This window comes from Schistocerca americana, chromosome 5, assembly GCF_021461395.2.
Source record: "Schistocerca americana isolate TAMUIC-IGC-003095 chromosome 5, iqSchAmer2.1, whole genome shotgun sequence".
NCBI classification, from domain to species: domain Eukaryota; kingdom Metazoa; phylum Arthropoda; class Insecta; order Orthoptera; family Acrididae; genus Schistocerca; species Schistocerca americana.
In genome coordinates this window covers 664,873,644-664,895,151 of record NC_060123.1, presented here as the reverse complement: position 1 = coordinate 664,895,151, position 21,508 = coordinate 664,873,644, and the positions used below count along the sequence as shown (strand labels likewise).

Below are 21,508 nucleotides of genomic sequence, written 5' to 3'. Positions count from 1 at the left end.
TTACTACTGCATTCCAGTATCCTTTGATTGTTAGTTTATCATCTCCCTTTACATACTGAATTGTCTGTTCAGTATTGTCATGTGTTTTCTCTGCCTCGTCATCTTCTGATTGTAACATTGCGTGTATACCACAGCTATAACTCTTGGTGTTGGTTTGCTGTCATTTCTGATGACAAGAAACCTATCACAGAAATGCCCACAGTGACTCACTCTCTGTCCTACTTTCCTGTTTATAACAAATCCTACTTCCGTCTGCTGTCACTGATATTACTCTACACTATGCGATCAAGAGTATCCGGACACCCCAAAAAACATATGTTTATCATATTAGATGCATTGTGCTGCCACCTACTGTCAGGTACTCCATATCAGCGATCTCAGTAGTCATTAGACATCGTGAGAGAGCAGAATGGGGCACTCCTCGGAACTCATGGACATTGAACGTGGTCAGGTGATTAGGTGTCACTTGTGTCATATATCTGTACGTGAGATTTCCACACTCCTAAACATCCCTAGGTCCACTGTTTCCAATCTGATAGTGAAGTGGAAACATGAAGGGACACGTACAGCACAAAAGTGTACAGGCCGACATCATCTGTTGACTGACAGAGACCGCAGAAAGTTGAAGAGGCTCGTAACGTGTAATAGGCAGACATCTATCCAGACCATCACACAGGAATTCCAGACTGCATCAGGATCCACTGTAGGTGCCAGGCTTCACTGACTGTCATTGATACCTTTCCTCAGTGCAGCACTCTGTGAAGAATGGGCTGCCTTTCCCCAAGAAACCTTCAAGCAACAGTTAGGTGGGAGGTGAGAAAAAACAGGAAATGACCTGGGGGGATCTCTGCAGACATCATGAGACTCTGGCATAAAATGGGGGTGATACGCGATTACAAGAACTCAGCAAGAGAGTTCTCACAGCCTCTGTCACCTCAATTCTCCAACTTCCTACCTACACGTGGTGCCCCTGTTAAGCCGAGCAACTCAGCGGAAGGTTGGGTAACCAACCCCAGCGGGAAACTGAGTCGGTGAGCAGATAGGAGTTGGAGGACAGTGGAAGGCAACGGGAAACCACCACTGAACTATCCCAAGAAAACCCCATGGCTTCGCTCAGCTCAAAATGTTCCGGAGTTTCAAGTTCCTCGATCGGATCTCCGGGGGGGAACCAGGTTGAGAGGAGCTTCACGAAGAGTAAGATGGTGCAAAGAGAAGCACTGCATAGGAACATGGAATGTAAGATCCATGTATCAAGGAAAACTAGACATAGTGAAAAGAGAAATGGAGAAAATTAACATCGACATATTGGGAATAAGTGAAATGAGGTGGACTGGCATGGGAGAATTTGCTTCGGATGGCCATATGGTGTATTATTCTGGGCACGATAACAACAGAAGTAATGGAGTAGCCTTCATAGTTACTGATAAAGTGAGAAAAGCTGTGATGGGATGCAAATATAAAAATGATAGAATGATGTCCATCAGACTTCAAGGTCAGCCCCCCAACATCACAGTAATTCAAGTTTATGCACCAACAACCGATGCTGAAAAGGAAATTATTGACCAGTTCTATGGAGATTTACAAGAATTACTACTGTCAACACCAAAAAAGGATATCGTCTTCATAGTTGGAGATTGGAATGCAAAAGTGGGAAATGAAGCTGTAGAAGGTATAACAGGGAAACATGGTCTTGGTACAACAAATGAAGCTGGACAGAGTCTCCTAGAATTCTGCCAAGAAAATTCATTGATAATTACTAATGCACTATTTCAACTACCAAAACGACGCCTATATACCTGGACTTCGCCAGATGGCCAACACCGGAACCAAATTGATTACATACTTTGTAATCAGAGGTGGAAGAGCACGGTTCAGTCAGCTACAACAAGACCTGGGGCTGACTGCAGATCAGATCATGAGCTCCTGATTGCAAAATTTCGGCTGAAACTTCAGAATGTAGCAAAAAGTATCCCAACTTGCAGATACGACCTTAACTCTATACCCTCCGACTATGCTGTAGAGGTACAAAACAGATTTAATGTATTACAGCTGGAGGACAAAAGCTCGCAAGAGATGTGGACAGAAGTAGCTAATACTGTCAAGGAGGCCGCAGAGAAACACATTCCCAAGGAAAGGAACAGTAAAAAGGCTAGATGGCTATCAGTTGAGGCACTTCAAGTTGCAGAAGAACGAAGGAAAGCAAAAATCAAGGGAGATAGATCAGCTATGTTTGAATTAAATAAAGATTTTCAGAAATTAGCTAGAAGAGATAAAAATATATTCTTTAATGAACAGTGCAAGGAAGTTGAAGATAGTAACGTAATGGGGAAGACAAGAGATCTTTATAAGAAAATTAAAGGAAAATTCCAGGCAAAAATTGGAATGATAAAAGATAGAAACGGGAAAGATCTGAGTGAAGCAGAGGATGTTAAGGAAAGATGGGCAGAATATGTAGAAGACCAATACAAGAAAGAACTGCATCATGACAGGGCTCCTACTGCTGATGTTAATGTTAATTTAGAACTAGAGCCAGATATTTTGGAGAGCGAAATCCAGTGGGCCCTTGAAAATATGGCTGATAACAAAACTAGTGGACATGATGAAATACCAGCAGAATTGTTTAAAGTCACTGGAAAGGATGCAGTGAAAGTGCTGCACTCAATATGTCAAAAAATATGGATCATGCAGCAGTGGCCAGAAGAATGGAAAAGATCAGTATTCATCCCCATTCCAAAGAAGAAAAGTTCTAAAGAATGCTCAGATTACCGAACAATCGCACTTATTTCACATGCTAGCAAAGTTATGTTGAATATCTTACAAAATAGACTTCGCCAATATCTAGATCAAGAGCTACCAGAAGAACAAGCTGGATTTAGGAAAGGAAGAGGAACTAGAGATCAAATTGCTAACATTCGGTGGATTATGGAAAAAGCGAGAGAATTCCAGAAAGATGTGTTCCTCTGCTTTATTGACTACGCCAAAGCCTTTGACTGCGTCGATCACAACAAATTATGGAACGTACTGAAAAACATGGGGGTACCAGATCACCTCATTCATCTGATATGGAGTTTATACCTTGACCAAGAAGCCACGGTGAGAACTATGTATGGAACAACGAAATGGATAAAGATTCAGAAAGGGGTCCGACAAGGCTGCATACTGTCACCGTACTTATTCAATCTGTATGCAGAACATGTCATGAGGAATGCGAGGCTAGATGAAGGAGAAACAGGAATTAAAATAGCTGGAATAAATGTAAACAACCTCAGGTACGCGGATGATACGATCCTGTTGGCAGAAAGTGAAGAAGAATTGAGAACACTCTTACTGAAGGTGAAAGACGAAAGTGAAAAGGCCGGTCTTATGCTGAATGTGAAGAAAACGAAAATTATGGCAACTACACCTACCAATTCGTGGGATATAGCAGGAGAAACCATGGAGGTAGTGACCACATTCAGTTATCTCGGTTCCCAGATCTCTGCTGACGGCGACTGCAGCCATGAAATCCGGAGACGCCTGTTGCTCGGTAGACAGGCGATGTCAAACCTTGACAAGGTTATAAGGTCCAGAGATATAACACTAGCAACAAAGATCCGTATTGTGAGGGCTATGGTCTTTCCAGTTGTGATGTATGGATGTGAGACCTGGACCATTAGAAAGGCTGAACGGCGAAGAACTGACTCCTTCGAATTGTGGTGTTGGAGGAAACTTCTTAGAGTTCCATGGACTGCAAAGAGAACCAACAGATCAATATTGGAGCAAATTAAACCAGATTTCTCCCTGGAAGGTCTAATGTTAAAACAAAAGCTGACCTACTTTGGACACACAATGCGAAGGCATGCCTCGCTGGAAAAAACATTAATGCTGGGGAAGATTGAAGGAACTAGAAGAAGAGGACATCAGAGGATGAGATGGATCGATGGCATCACAGAAGCAATGTGTACCAACCTGGAAGGTCTACGGGAGAAAGTGCAAGACAGGAAAAAGTGGCGTGATTTGGTTCATGGGGTCACGAAGAGTCAGAACCGACTAAACGAATAGAGAGAGAGAGAGAGAGAAAACGTGAATTTCACGGTCAAGCAGCTGCTCATAAGCCACATATCACGCCAGTAAAGATAAACTACACCTCACTTGGTGTAAGGAACATAAACATTGGATGATTGAACAGTGGAAAAACATTGTATGGAGTGACGAATCACGGTACACTATGTGGCAATCAAATGGTAGGGTGTGGATATGGCGAATGCCCGCTGAAGGTCATCTGATAGCTTGCATAGTGCCAACAATAAAATTCAGAGGTGGTGGTGTTACGGTGTGGTCATGTTTTTCATGGAGGGCGCTTGCACCCCTTGTTGTTTTGTGTGGCACTCTCACAGCACAGGCCTATATTTATGTTTTAAGCACCTTCTTGCTTTCCACTGTTGAAGAGCAATTCAAGGATGGTGATTGCATCTGTCAACATGATCAAGCACCTGTTCATAATGTACGGCCTGTGATGGAGTGATTACACAACAATAACATGCCTGTAATGGATTGGCTTGCACAGAGTCCTGACCCTGAATCCTATAAAACACTTTCGGGATGTTTTGGAACGCCAATTTCGTGCCAGGCCTCACTGACCAACATCGATACCTTTCCTCAGTGCCACACCCTGTGAAGAATGGGCTGCCTTTCCCCAAGAAACCTTCCAGCAACTGATTGATTGTATGCCTACAAGAGTGGAAGCTGTCATCAAGGCAAGGGTGGGCCAACACCATATTGAATTCCACCAATACCGATGGAGGGCACCATAAACTTTTAAGTCATTTTCATCCAGGTGCCCAGATACTTTTGATCACGTGGTATATATGTGTCTGATCTGGGATCCTCATCGTCTTTCCATTTCACTTCACTGAACCCTACCGAGTATCCTCGATACTCTAATAACAGATCAGTGCACTTCAGTGCCTCAGTGTGTGTGATAATGGATTTGTGGATTGTCTCGTCTTCACTCTCTTCCTCTACCAAACCACTTTGTTCACTACATCCACATCACTTAGCTGCTCAAATCCCAGTCAATAGACACTGGTATTTAACCATTCATTGATGTTACATCATCTGCATCTTCATAACCAGAAAGTAGTATCCTAACTGAAAATATTCATTCAAATTGTAACATAATCCTTCAGGTTTCATTGGTATTTCTTCAAAAATCACTGAACTTTACTCCTTAGCGTAAACCTGCACCCCTTGTCAATCTGAAGTAAATACTGCTGTTTGACATTGGACATAGTAAATACCATAGTCATGAATCTGGGGGAAAATATATTATCCATTCTTAATCTGTGCACAGCTCCCTTTCGCTGTGGCCAGAACATGATCATCGTTGAAACTTCCCTCTTCCCTTGTTTTGTGTAGCTGCTGCCTCCTTCTGTCACCCACCCTTTCCTAACCCTTGCCTACACTCTAGCATCCAATGTCTCCTCACCCACTCTATCCAGCACAAACCCTCCCTCCACTTGAGTTCCTGTGCCAGTACAATGTAGTCAGCCAGAACAATGTAGCAATCCAAATATGTGTGTTTGCGTGCGTGCGTGCATGTGTATGTAGATTCATGCAAAAACTAGGTAAGTTCTAAGTCATGTTTGTGTGCCTTTCAATGACTCAGTGTCCCTACTAACAATTGAATTCCTTCAGGTCTTGTTATTAGCATATTTAACAAAAATATAGTTCAGTTTACTTTTACCAGAACATAGGAGCTGTATAAATAACAGAAACACAAGAAATATTGTAGTACCGCATAAATTAATTTGCTCTTACAGAAAGTTTGGCCTGTTAGCTGTTATCTCCTTCATTTAAAAAAATACACAGCTTTGTCATTGTAAATGATCAATAAAGAAAAAAATTGGTTAAACTACTGTCACTCATTTTCCAAAGAATTGCTGGATTTTTGCATTAACAGCTGTTATATCTCAGTAAAATTATACTATATGAAGAGGAGATGAAATAGTAAAAAATGTTTAAAATAAATCTGATGTTCAGTAGTTGTACTCACCACGTTTTGAATGATAAAGAGTTAAGTATCTGTTTGCCACATCAAAACATGGTAGATGAATGTCCTCCTGCTATATATTTATAGACCTATTCTCTTGCCATAAATCATGGTAAAAAAACAATAAGTAAAAATTTAAAAAATTCAAAACAATATGCCCAGCAAAAGCTCTAAACTGACGTATTTGCTCTTGTTCTTGTTCATTAGTCCCCTACAAAAGGTAGCACATGGGAAGTTTTGGACACAATAAACTGAAAAATATGCATCTTTCACCTGTCTGTGAAGCAAAAAAAGAAAATTATCATGATTTCACTTTAGGACGTTCAACATAAAGATCATCATTATTCATACATCGACAGTTGGCCCTAAATGCCTTTTTTTCCATCCAAATACCATTTTTCAGTATATGTGTGTGTGTGTGTGTGTGTGTGTGTGTGTGTGTGTGTGTGTGTGTGTAAGGGGGAGAGGGGGATGGAGCCTACTATGTGATATAATTTTCTATTACAATTTTCACATTTTTTAATGTGAAACAAAATTTAAATTACTAACAGATAATGAAACTTTCTCATATGTTGCAGCAAGGGCACCTTGCTACATTGATCGAGATGATATGTGTCTGAGTCATTACTGTCCTGGTGGTTTCGAGTGCTACCTGTACCAACCACATGTATCAGTGGCACCATATCCAGATTGTCGACCAGTTAAAAACTAAAGAAAGTTTGATAGAATGTTGATCTGCAGTGAGTTTCTTGAATGTGTTTCAACAATGATATCAGATAATTCACTTTTAAAAAGTGATTCAAATTCAATAAACATTACTCATATCATAAGATGTCATTTTTAAATAAATCACTTCTCGTGCAATCAATTGACTGTAACAACAGTTAGTGCCATTAAGAAGGTAAAAAATGGAAAATATTGAACAGATACTAAACATGTACAATCTACCTCCAAGGAATATAAGCAGAAAAATAGTGATTAATGCTTAAGTGGTAAATAGTACTTTTGCTTATCCTGTGTGGATGAAGAACCTGTGAGAACGAAACCCTATGATATAATAAATGTTATTTCCGCATTTAAATGTCTACTTAATACTAAAACTAAACATGTAATAGAACAGATGTGTTGATGAAATGCTTGTGCTTGAGGAATAGTCATAAAGTTTTAATTATCACATAAAAGAGTTATGCAATTAATTTTAAACACTGGAAACTCCAGGTAGGAATATCAGCAATGTAGGAAAATATAAATTGCTACCTACTGTACAGAAGACTCATCAAGTAGCAGACAGGCACATTTAAAATACACTTACATATAGCTTTCAGCAACTATCTTCATCAGCAAAAGAGAGACACATGCCATTCACACACACAGCAAGCACACCTCACGCACATACAACTGCCACCTCCAGCATCTTCGGCCCGAGATGCTGGAGTTGGTGGTTGTATGTGCACAAATTGTGCTTGCTTGTGTGTCAGTGGTGTGTGTCTCTCTTTTACTGATGAAGGCAGTGGTCGAAAGCTATATATAAGTGTTCTTTAATTGTACTGTCTACAACTTGATGTGTCTTCTTTACTGTAAGTAGCTATCTGTATTTTCCTACATTGTGTGTAATTATTTTTGGTAGCTGCATATCTGTAGTTCTGGCTCACAATGAAAGTCCTGCACCATAGTTCAACTGTGTAACGCTCAAGGAGCCATAATAATGTGAAGCAGCACGCTGATAAAGAGGAGCTGCCCTGGCTCCCACGCATCTCTTCCTGATTTGTTTGTACATCTGTCTCACAAAGATGAACAATTTATTGATGAAAGTGAAAGTGATTGAGGTGAAGAGAAATGAGATCATAGTATTTCATTCATTATGTCACTATTTAATGTAATATTCAGCACCAGAAAGACAATACACAAGGACAATGTCAGTAAAGGAAGGAAGGAAGGGAGACAAGGATTTAACACCATTTCAACAATGAAATCAATAGAGATGTAACATGAGATTCAATTAGGAAAGAAAATTGTCCAAGTCCTGTTCCAGGAAAACATCTTGGCATTTGCCCAAAACAGTTTAGAAAAATGTTGGAAAATTTATTTACTTATTTTTATTTATTTATTTATTTACATTTTCTTTGCTTGGAGCCATCATAATGATGGCTTTTGCAAACGTCAGACTTAATACTATGGTTATATTTATACTTATAAAATACACTATATTCTGTAGCTGTTGCTTCTTATATCGATTTTTTACATTTATCACATTACAATTGATATGCTAATGCTTCATGTTACAATCACTATCTTAAAATTCATTGAAAGAATATAAACATTTTGTATTAGAAAAGATTTTAGTTTTGTTTTAAAAACATTTCCTGTGTACGTTCTTAGAGAGTTTGGAAGCTTGTTATACCAAATCAAACCACTGATATATGGACTTCTATCAGTCATTTTTAACGTTGTTCTGTTACGGAAATAGTTACACTTTGTTCTAGTGTTGTGATCGTGTACATCACTGCCCTTGATAGCTTCTGTTACTTGACTTATAAAAAATACAACTATTTTGAAGATGTACGGAGAATATATTGTCAGATATTTGTGCTGCACAAACACTTCACGACATGTTCAATTCAATTGTGTGTGAAATCTTATGGGACTTAACTGCTAAGGTCATCAGTCCCTAAGCTTACACACTACTTAACCTAAATTATGCTAAGGACAAACACACACACCCATGCCCGAAGGAGGACTCGAACCTCCGCCGGAACCAGGCGCACCGTCCATAACTGCAGCGCCTTAGACCGCTCGGCTAATCCCGCGCGGCTTCACGACATGAATCTTTATGTCCCATCCCATGTATAATTCTTATTGCTGGTTTCTGTAGTAGTAGTATTCTTTTTAAATGTACATCAGCTGCACAGCCCCATAGTTCAATTCTGTAATTGAGAAAGGGGTAAAGTGTTCCATAATATATTAATTTCAGTGCTAGGAACTATCTTTGCGAGCTGGCTGAGGAGATATATGGCACTACTGACTTATCCGCATACAAAATTAATGTGGTATGTCCACCGCAAATTTTCATCAACATATACACCAAGGAATTTACAGTTACCATTTTCTGTTACAGAGATATTACACACACTATTCATATTGTTGTGATGAGAACTGCCTGTTTTAAATGTCAGTAGTTGAGATATGGTGACATTCGCCTTGCGTCCCTGATCATTGAAGTATTTTGTTACTTCTGTTACACCACTAGTAGCAAGAGAGTCTAGCTCTTTAGATTTGCTCCCATAGAATAAGATTGACATGTCATCTGCATAGCTTACAATATGGGAGTTAATGGGTTGTGCAATGTCGTTAATATATATGAGGAAGAGAAAGGGTCCAAGGATTGAGCCCTGTGGTGCACCTTGTAATACAGGTTCACTGGTGGACTGGGAGTTCATGATTTTATTATCTAGTTTGTATGACAATTTAGTGCTTAGCTTTCCACAAGATTTTAGCTTTTTAAGAAGTACCCTACGGTTTACCGTATCAAATGCTCTTGTCATGTCCAAAAATATACCTGCAGTCTGCATCTTCTGGCCCAACAGACAGTAAACTTCATGGATGAACTGTGTAACTGCTGTGGTTGTACTTAGCTCTTTTCTGAAGCCATGCTGCGAATCTACAAGCAGTTCATGTTTTGTGAAAAAGGCACTTAGCTGAGAAAGGATCATGCTTTTGAATGTCTTACTAAAAGTGGGAATTAATGATATTGGTCTACAGTTAGAGACTTCTTCCTTACTTCCCTTTTTATACACTGGTTTCACTACACTCATTTTTAGAAATATTGGATACATGTTTTCTCTAATGCTGCAATTAATCAGGTGAGTAAGAGGTTTAGAAATTTCTTTTAAGCATGCTTTAGTAATAGCACTGGATATGTCATCCCATCCAGTTAAAAAAAATTTCTTTAGCATGTATATTGCCCTGCGAACCTCCTGCTCATTCACTTCCACTAATTCAAATTCGGTACACTGGGTGAGATGGCACCGGATCTCTATCTGTGAATCTGTAATATGCATTGACTGTTCACCAGAAATGTAGTAGTTATTAAAAATATTACATATAGTATCTGGGTTTTTTACAATGTTACCATCATGTCTTATGCTGAGTGGTTCAATAATTCATCTTGTTGGGACCTTTTCATATTTGTCAATCAGCTTCCAAGATGCTTTGCTTATGTTATCAGACTCTTCTATTGTTTTGCTGTTAATCTGCTTCCTTAGATTGACAATTTCAGTTTTAAAAGTTTTCTTGGGCCTATTGTATTTTTCCTTGAAAACCTGCATAGTAGTAGCTTTATAAAGCTGGTTTAGATCATGTACTTGCTGCCTGAGCCTAATCAGATTTGTTGGGAGTTTTAGTCTAGGATTACTTCCATTTTGACAGTGTTTAACTACCTTCTGGATTTCTCTGACTGGACAACTACATTCATAATGATGCAATAGGGTTGAGTAGAATTCATTCCATTTCCCATCTGACCCTTTTACCTGGTACACAGAATCCCATTTTTCATTCACTAGTTTGTCTTTAAGAGCATTAATATCTGAGGTATTCAGCATTCGTTTCCATAGCACAATTTTTGTTATTTTAGGCACAATTGAATTTTTGTATTCTATCACCTGACAGAAGTGGTCAGAATAAAGAAAATCTAAGTTTCTGTAATTTACTTTATCTATAACATCTTTGTTGATTATAGCATAATCTATTCTAGTGGAACATGTGTCCGTCACTCTGGTGTCAGAGTTCACTATATTTACAAGGTTGTTTGTGGTCAGTACATCACTGAGTTTCAAGTTTACTATACTATTAGAGTTTGCATCTATATTAAAGTCACCTAATGTAGTAAGGTCATTAGACCAGATGGGGATTTGAATCTGTGTCCTCCTGACAGCTTCATGGTAAATGTGGAAAATAGATTTGACCTGTTGCTTCAGTTAGAAGCTGGTGAGCCTCAAGAAGTTGCAGGTGTAGACAGGGCACAACAAACTTTCAGCAGCAAATTGAAAAGTAAGAATGTAGGGAAATCAGTAAAGAGAAAGAAAGTGTTGTTGTTAGGTAGTTCCCATGGAAGAGGTGTTGGCCAACTTTTGCAGGATGAACTAGGATCAGAATATCAGGTCACCAATTTTTTAAACCTAGTGCTGGTCTGGAGAAGGTGACAGAGGATTTAGGATCACTTTGCAAAGATTTCACTTAACAAGACACCATGGTTATAGTGGCTGGGGCAGGTAACAGTATTGACAGAGATCCTGGGTACAGTATAGAGTGTGACCTGGCAAAGATTGCATCAGCATCGAAGTGTACTAGTGTTGAGTTTGTATCTGTTCTTGGGCACCATGATCGACCTCATTTGAACTCTTCTGTCAAGAGAGTTAATTTGCAGCTGGAATGGGTGCTTATGTCGGGTGCAGGGTCACACATTGGTGTGGTTCCTGTTGATTCTCTCAGTAGGTGGGATTATACTATGCATGGCCTTTACCTCAACAGGAAGGGGAAGGGTAAATTGGCTGGGAAAATACCAGGAAAATTAAGGGGGGGGGGGGGGGGGGCACTGTCATGGGTGGTAAAATACCAATGGTTATAGGGTTCAGAAAAGACCCTTTTTAGGGTAGGGAGGACAGAAAGAAAGCAAATTTTAAGAGAGGTTAGAACTGAGACAAACCTTCAGTTTGAGAAAGAAATCAAAAAACAATTCCAGCTTATTACATCAGCATAAACAGCTATTGGTTAAGAATTTTCAACAGTCAGCAGATATTTTAACTCTACCCAATTTTAACTCAGTTAATGTGAAATGTCAGCTATTTTTATTGCATCAAAATATTCGAGGACTGAGAAATAAAATTAATGAATTAACTATCTGCATAGATGAATTAGAGTCTTCAAACCCAGCTGACATAATCTGCCTCTCTGAACATTTTAAGTGTTACAGGGTTTAGGTTAGCATCTCACTTTTGTAGATCAGAAATGGAGAAAGGAGCAGTTGCCACATTCATCAGAAACTGTCATAAATTTAAGAACATAGACATTCATAAATTTTGCCTAGAACAGTGTATGGAAGCATGTGCAACAGAAGTAGAATTTCACAAAAAAATCCTTCATAATATTAAGTGTATATTAAGCACCTGCAGGTAACTTTAATCTGTTTGTAAACCACCTTGAAGCTGTACTGATCCATTTAACAACCAAAAACAAAGAAATAGTGGTTGCTGGTGATTTCAATGTAGATTTCCTTAAAGACTCTCCCAATAAGAACTTATTTGAGTTAGTAACACTATCATTCAACTTAATTCCCACTGTAAAGTTTCCCACTAGGATAGCCAATTGCTCACAAACAGCCATTGATAATATCTTTGTAGAAAAGTCCAATGATCAAAATTATATTACAAAACCAATAGTCAATGGCCTCTCAGACCATGACATGCAGTTTCTTCTGTTAAATGTTAATACTGAACAGGATATAAAATCTGTTAAATCTGAGCTCAAGAGGGTAATCAATAAGCCAAAAATTGATTATTTTGGGACACTCCTCAGAGACATTCAGTGGACTGATGTTTACAGTGCTTATGGCATGAATGAAATATATAACACTTTTGCTAATAAAGTGCTTACCTTATTCGAACACTGTTTTCCCCCAAAACTTAACAGGGTTAGAGCAAAATGTACAAAGAAGCCATGGATTACTCAAGGAATAGGGGTATCTTGTAAAACAAAAAGAAAACTGTATCTGTCAATCCGAAACAGTTCCGATGTTGATGCTATAGCACATTACAAGAAATACTGCAAAATATTAAAGACTGTAATATGGACGTCAAAGCAATTATTTTACAAGGAAAAGATAGACATATCAGATAACAAAATAAAGACAATATGGAATATGGTGAAGGAGGAGACCAATAGAACCAGACATGAAGAGGGACAAATAGCATTAAGAGTGAATGATACATTGGTGACAGATGTGTATAGTGTTGCAGAACTTTTTAACAAACATTTTATAACTGTTACTGAAAAGATGGGGTTGTCAGGTTCGGTAGATGCTGCTAAGGAATACCTCAGACCAGACATTTCAAGTAACTTCCATAGTATGAATTTGACCCTCACTACCCCAACAGAAATAATGTCCATCATAAAATCTTTAAAATCAAAAACATCATTAATTAAATAATGTGATTCTGAGCTAAGTAAAATATTAAGCTACCTGTGTAACCAGTCGTTTATCAGTGGAATATTTCCTGAATGGTTGAAATATGGTGAAGTTAAGCCACTAACAAGGGAGATAAAGAAATAGCATCAAATTTCCGTCCAATTTCACTGTTGCCAGCATTCTCAAAAATTTTAGAAAAAGTAATGTACAGTCAGCTTTATAACCATCTTATCTCAAATAACATACTGTCAAAGTCACAGTTTGGATTTCTAAAAGGTTCTGATATTGAGAAGGCCATCTACACTTACAGTGAAAATGTGCTTAATTCATTAGACAAAAAATTGCAGGCAACTGGTATATTTTGTGATCTGTCAAAGGCATTTGACTGTGTAAATCACAATATCCTTTTAAGTAAATTAGAATATTATAGTGTAACAGGAAATGCTGCAAAATCGTTCAAATCTTATATCTCTGGCAGGAAACAAAGGGTGTTATTAGGAAAGAGACATGTATCAAGCTATCAGGCATCATCCAACTGGGAACTAATTACATGTGGGGTCCCACAAGGTTCCATTTTGGGGCCCTTACTTTTTCTTGTGTATACCAATGACCTTTCATCAGTAACATTACCAGATGCCAAGTTCATTTTGTTTGCTGATGATACAAACATTTCCATAAATAGCAAATCAAGTGTAGTCTTAGAAAGATTAGCCAATAAAATATTTGTAGACATTAATCACTGGTTCCTAGCCAATTCCTTGTCACTAAACTTTGAAAAAACACACTACATGCAGTTCAGAACTTGTAAGGGGTGTCCTACGAGTATATGTCTAACATACGATGACAAGAAGATTGAAGAAGTGGACAGTGTTAAATTCTTGGGATTACAGCTAGATAATAAATTCAACTGGGAGGAGCACACCACAGAACTGCTGAAGCGTCTTAACAAATCTCTGTTTGCAATGTGAATTTTGTCAGACATAGGGGACATAAAAATGAAAAAGCTGGCATACTATGCTTACTTTCATTCCATAATGTCATATGGGATTATTTTTTGGGGTAATTCATCAAGCCAAGCTAAAGTTTTCCAGGCACAAAAATGTGCAGTAAGAGTTATGTGTAGTGTGAACCCAAGAACATCCTGCAGAAGCCTGTTTAGGGAACTAGGGATACTAACTGCTGCTTCCCAATATATTTATTCCTTAATGAATTTTGTCATTAAAAATATATCACTTTTTCAAACCAACAGCTCAATTCATGGAATCAATACTAAGTCACTTAGTCTTGTACAAAAAGGTGTGCAACTCAGGAACACACATTTTCAATAACTTGCCAGCAACCATAAAAAGCTTAACAACCAATGAAATTCACTTTAAGAGAAGCCTAAAAAAAATTATAATAGAGGGAAACATTCCACGTAGGAAATATATATCTAAAAACAAAGATGATGTGACTTACCAAATGAAAGTGCTGGCAGGTCGACAGACACACAAACAAACACAAACATACACACAAAATTCAAGCTTTCGCAACAAACTGTTGCCTCATCAGGAAAGAGGGAAGGAGAGGGAAAGACGAAAGGATGTGGGTTTTAAGGGAGAGGGTAAGGAGTCATTCCAATCCCGGGAGCGGAAAGACTTACCTTAGGGGGAAAAAAGGACGGGTATACACTCGCACACACACACATATCCATCCACACATATACAGACACAAGCAGACATATTTAAAGACAAAGAGTTTGGGCAGAGATGTCAGTCGAGGCAGAAGTGCAGAGGCAAAGATGTTGTTGAATGACAGGTGAGGTATGAGTGGCGGCAACTTGAAATTAGCGGAGATTGAGGCCTGGTGGATAACGGGAAGAGAGGATATATTGAAGAGCAAGTTCCCATCTCCGGAGTTCGGATAGGTTGGTGTTAGTGGGAAGTATCCAGATAACCCGGACAGTGTAACACTGTGCCAAGATGTGCTGGCCGTGCACCAAGGCATGTTTAGCCACAGGGTGATCCTCATTACCAACAAACACTGTCTGCCTGTGTCCATTCATGCGAATGGACAGTTTGTTGCTGGTCATTCCCACATAGAATGCGTCACAGTGTAGGCAGGTCAGTTGGTAGATCACGTGGGTGCTTTCACACGTGGCTCTGCCTTTGATCGTGTACACCTTCCGGGTTACAGGACTGGAGTAGGTGGTGGTGGGAGGGTGCATGGGACAGGTTTTACACCGGGGGCGGTTACAAGGGTAGGAGCCAGAGGGTAGGGAAGGTGGTTTGGGGATTTCATAGGGATGAACTAAGAGGTTATGTGGGTTAGGTGGATGGCGGAAAGACACTCTTGGTGGAGTGGGGAGGATTTCATGAAGGATGGATCTCATTTCTGGGCAGGATTTGAGGAAGTCGTATCCCTGCTGGAGAGCCACATTCAGAATCTGATCCAGTCCCGGAAAGTATCCTGTCACAAGTGGGGCACTTTTGTGGTTCTTCTGTGGGAGGCTCTGGGTTTGAGAGGATGAGGAAGTGGCTCTGGTTATTTGCTTCTGTACCAGGTCGGGAGGGTAGTTGCGGGATGCGAAAGCTGTTGTCAGGTTGTTGGTGCAATGCTTCAGGGATTCCGGACTGGAGCAGATTCGTTTGCCACGAAGACCTAGGCTGTAGGGAAGGGACCGTTTGATGTGGAATGGGTGGCAGCTGTCGTAATGGAGGTACTGTTGCTTGTTGGTGGGTTTGATGTGGACGGACGTGTGAAGCTGGCCTCTGGACAGGTGGAGGTCAACATCAAAGAAAGTAGCATGGGATTTGGAGTAGGACTAGGTGAATCTGATGGAACCAAAGGAGTTGAGGTTGGAGAGGAAATTCTGGAGTTCTTCTTCACTGTGAGTCCAGATCATGAAGATGTCATCAATAAATCTGTACCAAACTTTGGGTTGGCAGGCCTGGGTAACCAAGAAGGCTTCCTCTAAGCGACCCATGAATAGGTTGGCGTACGAAGGGGCCATCCTGGTACCCATGGCTGTTCTCTTTAATTGTTGGTATGTCTGGCCTTCAAAAGTGAAGAAGTTGTGGGTCAGGATGAAGCTGGCTAAGGTAATGAGGAAAGAGGTTTTAGGTAGGGTGGCAGGTGATCGGCGTGAAAGGAAGTGCTCCATCGCAGCAAGGCCCTGGACGTGCGGGATATTTGTGTATAAGGAAGTGGCATCAATGGTTACAAGGATGGTTTCTGGGGGTAACGGATTGGGTAAGGATTCCAGGCGTTCGAGAAAGTGGTTGGTGTCTTTGATGAAGGATGGGAGACTGCACGTAATGGGTTGAAGGTGTTGATCTACGTAGGTAGAGATACGTTCTGTGGGGGCTTGGTAACCAGCTACAATGGGACTGCCAGGATGGTTGGGTTTGTGAATTTTAGGAAGAAGGTAGAAGGTAGGGGAGGTGGGGTGTCGGTGGGGTCAGGAGGTTGATGGAGTCAGGTGAAAGGTTTTGTAGGGGGCCTAAGGTTCTGAGGATTCCCTGAAGCTCCGCCTGGACATCAGGAATGGGATTAGCTTGGCAAACTTTGTATGTGGTGTTGTCTGAAAGCTGACACAGTCCCTCAGCCACATACTCCCGACGATCAAGTACCACGGTCGTGGAACCCTTGTCCGCCGGAAGAATGATGATGGACCGGTCAGCCTTCAGATCACGGATAGCCTGGGCTTCAGCAGTGGTGATGTTGGGAGTAGGATTAAGGTTTTTTAAGAAGGATTGAGAGGCAAGGCTGGAAGTCAGAAATTCCTGGAAGGTTTGGAGAGGGTGATTTCGAGGAAGAGGAGGTGGGTCCCGCTGTGACGGAGGATGGAACTGTTCCAGGCAGGGTTCAATTTGGATAGTGTCTTGGGGAGTTGGATCATTAGGGGTAGGATTAGGATCATTTTTCTTCCTGGCAAAGTGATACTTCCAGCAGAGAGTACGAGTGTAGGACAGTAAATCTTTGACGAGGGCTGTTTGGTTGAATCTGGGAGTGGGGCTGAAGGTGAGGCCTTTGGATAGGACAGAGGTTTCGGATTGGGAGAGAGATTTGGAGGAAAGGTTAACTACTGAATTAGGGTGTTGTGGTGCCAGATTGTGTTGCTTGGAATTTTGAGGTTTTGGAGGGAGTGGAGCTGGAAGTGGGAGACTGAGTAGATGGGAGAGACTGGGTTTGTGTGCAACAAGAGGTGGTTGAGGTTTGCTGGAAAGGTTGTGAAGGGTGAGTGAGTTGCCTTTCCGGAGGTGGGAAACCAGGAGATTGGATAGTTTTTTGAGGTGAAGGGTGGCATGCTGCTCTAATTTGCGGTTGGCCTGTAGGAGGATGCTCTGAATAGCCGGTGTGGATGTGGGAGAGGAAAGATTGAGGACTTTTATTAAGGATAGGAGTTGACGGGTGTGTTCATTGGCTGAGTTGATGTGTAGGTGAAGGATTAGGTGGGTGAGGGCAATGGATTGTTCAGTTTGGAACTGGTATAGGGACTGATGGAAAGAAGGGTTGCAGCCAGAGATGGGAACTTTAAGTGTGAGGCCTTTGGGGGTTATGCCAAATGTCAGACAAGCCTGAGAAAATAAAATATGCGAGCGTAATCTGGCTAGGGTGAAGGCATGTTTGCGGAGGGAATGTAAAAAAAACGTAATGGGGTCGTTGTGGGGGTGTTGTGAGGGTGACATGGTATTAGAAGGTGGAAAGTGTAACATGAGGTTGAAATGAAAATGAAAGATAAAAATAGTAGTTAACCTTTCCTCCAAACCTCTCTCCCAATCCGAAACCTCTGTCCTATCCAAAGGCCTCACCTTCAGCCCCACTCCCAGATTCAACCAAACAGCCCTCGTCAAAGATTTACTGTCCTACACTCGTACTCTCTGCTGGAAGTATCACTTTGCCAGGAAGAAAAATGATCCTAATCCTACCCCTAATGATCCAACTCCCCAAGACACTATCCAAATTGAACCCTGCCTGGAACAGTTCCGTCCTCCGTCACAGCGGGACCCACCTCCTCTTCCTCGAAATCACCCTCTCCAAACCTTCCAGGAATTTCTGACTTCCAGCCTTGCCTCTCAATCCTTCTTAAAAAACCTTAATCCTACTCCCAACATCACCACTGCTGAAGCCCAGGCTATCCGTGATCTGAAGGCTGACCGGTCCATCATCATTCTTCCGGCGGACAAGGGTTCCACGACCGTGGTACTTGATCGTCGGGAGTATGTGGCTGAGGGACTGCGTCAGCTTTCAGACAACACCACATACAAAGTTTGCCAAGGTAATCCCATTCCTGATGTCCAGGCGGAGCTTCAGGGAATCCTCAGAACCTTAGGCCCCCTACAAAACCTTTCACCTGACTCCATCAACCTCCTGACCCCACCGACACCCCGCCTCCCCTACCTTCTACCTTCTTCCTAAAATTCACAAACCCAACCATCCTGGCCGTCCCATTGTAGCTGGTTACCAAGCCCCCACAGAACGTATCTCTACCTACGTAGATCAACACCTTCAACCCATTACGTGCAGTCTCCCATCCTTCATCAAAGACACCAACCACTTTCTCGAACGCCTGGAATCCTTACCCAATCCGTTACCCCCAGAAACCATCCTTGTAACCATTGATGCCACTTCCTTATACACAAATATCCCACACGTCCAGGGCCTCGCTGCGATGGAGCACTTCCTTTCACGCCGATCACCTGCCACCCTACTTAAAACCTCTTTCCTCATTACCTTAGCCAGCTTCATCCTGACCCACAACTTCTTCACTTTTGAAGGCCAGACATACCAACAATTAAAGGGAACAGCCATGGGTACCAGGATGGCCCCTTCGTACGCCAACCTATTCATGGGTCGCTTAGAGGAAGCCTTCTTGGTTACCCAGGCCTGCCAACCCAAAGTTTGGTACAGATTTATTGATGACATCTTCATGATCTGGACTCACAGTGAAGAAGTACTCCAGAATTTCCTCTCCAACCTCAACTCCTTTGGTTCCATCAGATTCACCTAGTCCTACTCCAAATCCCATGCTACTTTCCTTGATGTTGACCTCCACCTGTCCAGTGGCCAGCTTCACACGTCCGTCCACATCAAACCCACCAAAGCAACAGTACCTCCATTATGACAGCTGCCACCCATTCCACATCAAACGGTCCCTTCCCTACAGCCTAGGTCTTCGTGGCAAACGAATCTGCTCCAGTCCGGAATCCCTGAAGCATTACACCAACAACCTGACAACAGCTTTCGCATCCCGCAACTACCCTCCCGACCTGGTACAGAAGCAAATAACCAGAGCCACTTCCTCATCCTCTCAAACCCAGAACCTCCCACAGAAGAACCACAAAAGTGCCCCACTTGTGACAGGATACTTTCCGGGACTGGATCAGATTCTAAATGTGGCTCTCCAGCAGGGATACGACTTCCTCAAATCCTGCCCAGAAATGAGATCCATCCTTCATGAAATCCTCCGCACTCCACCAAGAGTGTCTTTCCGCCGTCCACCTAACCTTCGTAACCTCTTAGTTCATCCCTATGAAATCCCCAAACCACCTTCCCTACGCTCTGGCTCCTACCCTTGTAACCGCCCCCGGTGTAAAACCTGTCCCATGCACCCTCCCACCACCACCTACTCCAGTCCTGTAACCCGGAAGGTGTACACGATCAAAGGCAGAGCCACGTGTGAAAGCACCCACGTGATCTACCAACTGACCTGCCTACACTGTGACGCATTCTATGTGGGAATGACCAGCAACAAACTGTTCATTCGCATGAATGGACACAGGCAGACAGTGTTTGTTGGCAATGAGGATCACCCTGTGGCTAAACATGCCTTGGTGCACGGCCAGCACATCTTGGCACAGTGTTACACTGTCCGGGTTATCTGGATACTTCCCACTAACACCAACCTATTCGAACTCCGGAGATGGGAACTTGCTCTTCAATATATCCTCTCTTCCCGTTATCCACCAGGCCTCAATCTCCGCTAATTTCAAGTTGCCGCCACTCATACCTCACCTGTCATTCAACAACATCTTTGCCTCTGCACTTCTGCCTCGACTGACATCTCTGCCCAAACTCTTTGTCTTTAAATATGTCTGCTTGTGTCTGTATATGTGTGGATGGATATGTGTGTGTGTGCGAGTGTATACCCGTCCTTTTTTCCCCCTAAGGTAAGTCTTTCCGCTCCCGGGATTGGAATGACTCCTTACCCTCTCCCTTAAAACCCACATCCTTTCGTCTTTCCCTCTCCTTCCCTCTTTCCTGATGAGGCAACAGTTTGTTGCGAAAGCTTGAATTTTGTGTGTATGTTTGTGTTTGTTTGTGTGTCTGTCGACCTGCCAGCACTTTCATTTGGTAAGTCACATCATCTTTGTTTTTTTTATATATATATATATATATGTGTGTGTGTGTGTGTGTGTGTGTGTATATACAATCCAACTTCTGCACCTTTTCAGAGCAGTAATGTGTTCATTGTAAATAAGTATTATAGTAGTTGTATTAGATGTTTATTACCTTATAAATAAATGTAAAAACCTTTTTATTTTAAATTCAGTGCATTAGTATTTGTAAAATGACTCTTTCATATAGTGTTCATTAAAAAATGACAATCATTCCACTTGGGACCTGTGGAATGGTACATTAGCTTATGTGTTTTAGTTGTAAATATTTGTCATGTATTGTTGTTTTTCTGACATGTTCCACATCCTGGAGGACCTCCTCAGTACGGATCAATTGGAATGAAAGTAAATCTAACCTAATCTAAAAACCTGAATATGAGCTCAGCATCGAGAACATTAAGAATGTAATTAACATTCTCAGATATAAGTAAAATCTTTGACAGAGTTGATAATGTCTCAAGTAAAATTCTAAAATCCTGTTCTTCACACATTGTCACATATGCAATATGTCAGTGTCACAGGGTATATTTCCAAGAAAGGTAGTAACACAGACAATAATAATAATAATTACTGACTATCTCACAACTTACCTCCATCTTGAGGGTGCTGGAAAAGATTATATGAGTATATGTAAGAACCATAACAAATCTCTCTTAAAAAAAGATACTTAGTAAGTATTTCTACAGATGTGCTGTGCATACCAGAATATCATCTTAAAATCACAGAGACTGAACAGATGCATGTACATGTATACAAGTTGGTAGATTAGATTAGATTAGATTAATACTAGTTCCATGGATCATGAATACGATATTTCGTAATGATGTGGAACGAGTCGAATTTTCCAATACATGACATAATTAGGTTAATTTAACAACATACTTAAGTTAATATAACAACTTTATTTTTTTTGTGTTT

General features: G+C 41.1%; 1 protein-coding gene across 1 annotated transcript in view; it reads left to right on the top strand.

Moving 5' to 3' along the window:
- The window catches only part of LOC124616620, a 175,493-nt gene extending 168,387 nt beyond the window's left edge, over window positions 1-7,106 (top strand). Inside the window, exon 4 of the mRNA XM_047144944.1 lies at window positions 6,610-7,106. Coding sequence (XP_047000900.1) covers window positions 6,610-6,743 — 134 coding nt within the window. The 3' untranslated portion in view covers window positions 6,744-7,106. The remainder of the gene's footprint in view (window positions 1-6,609) is intronic.
- Window positions 7,107-21,508: the final 14,402 nt, after the last annotated feature.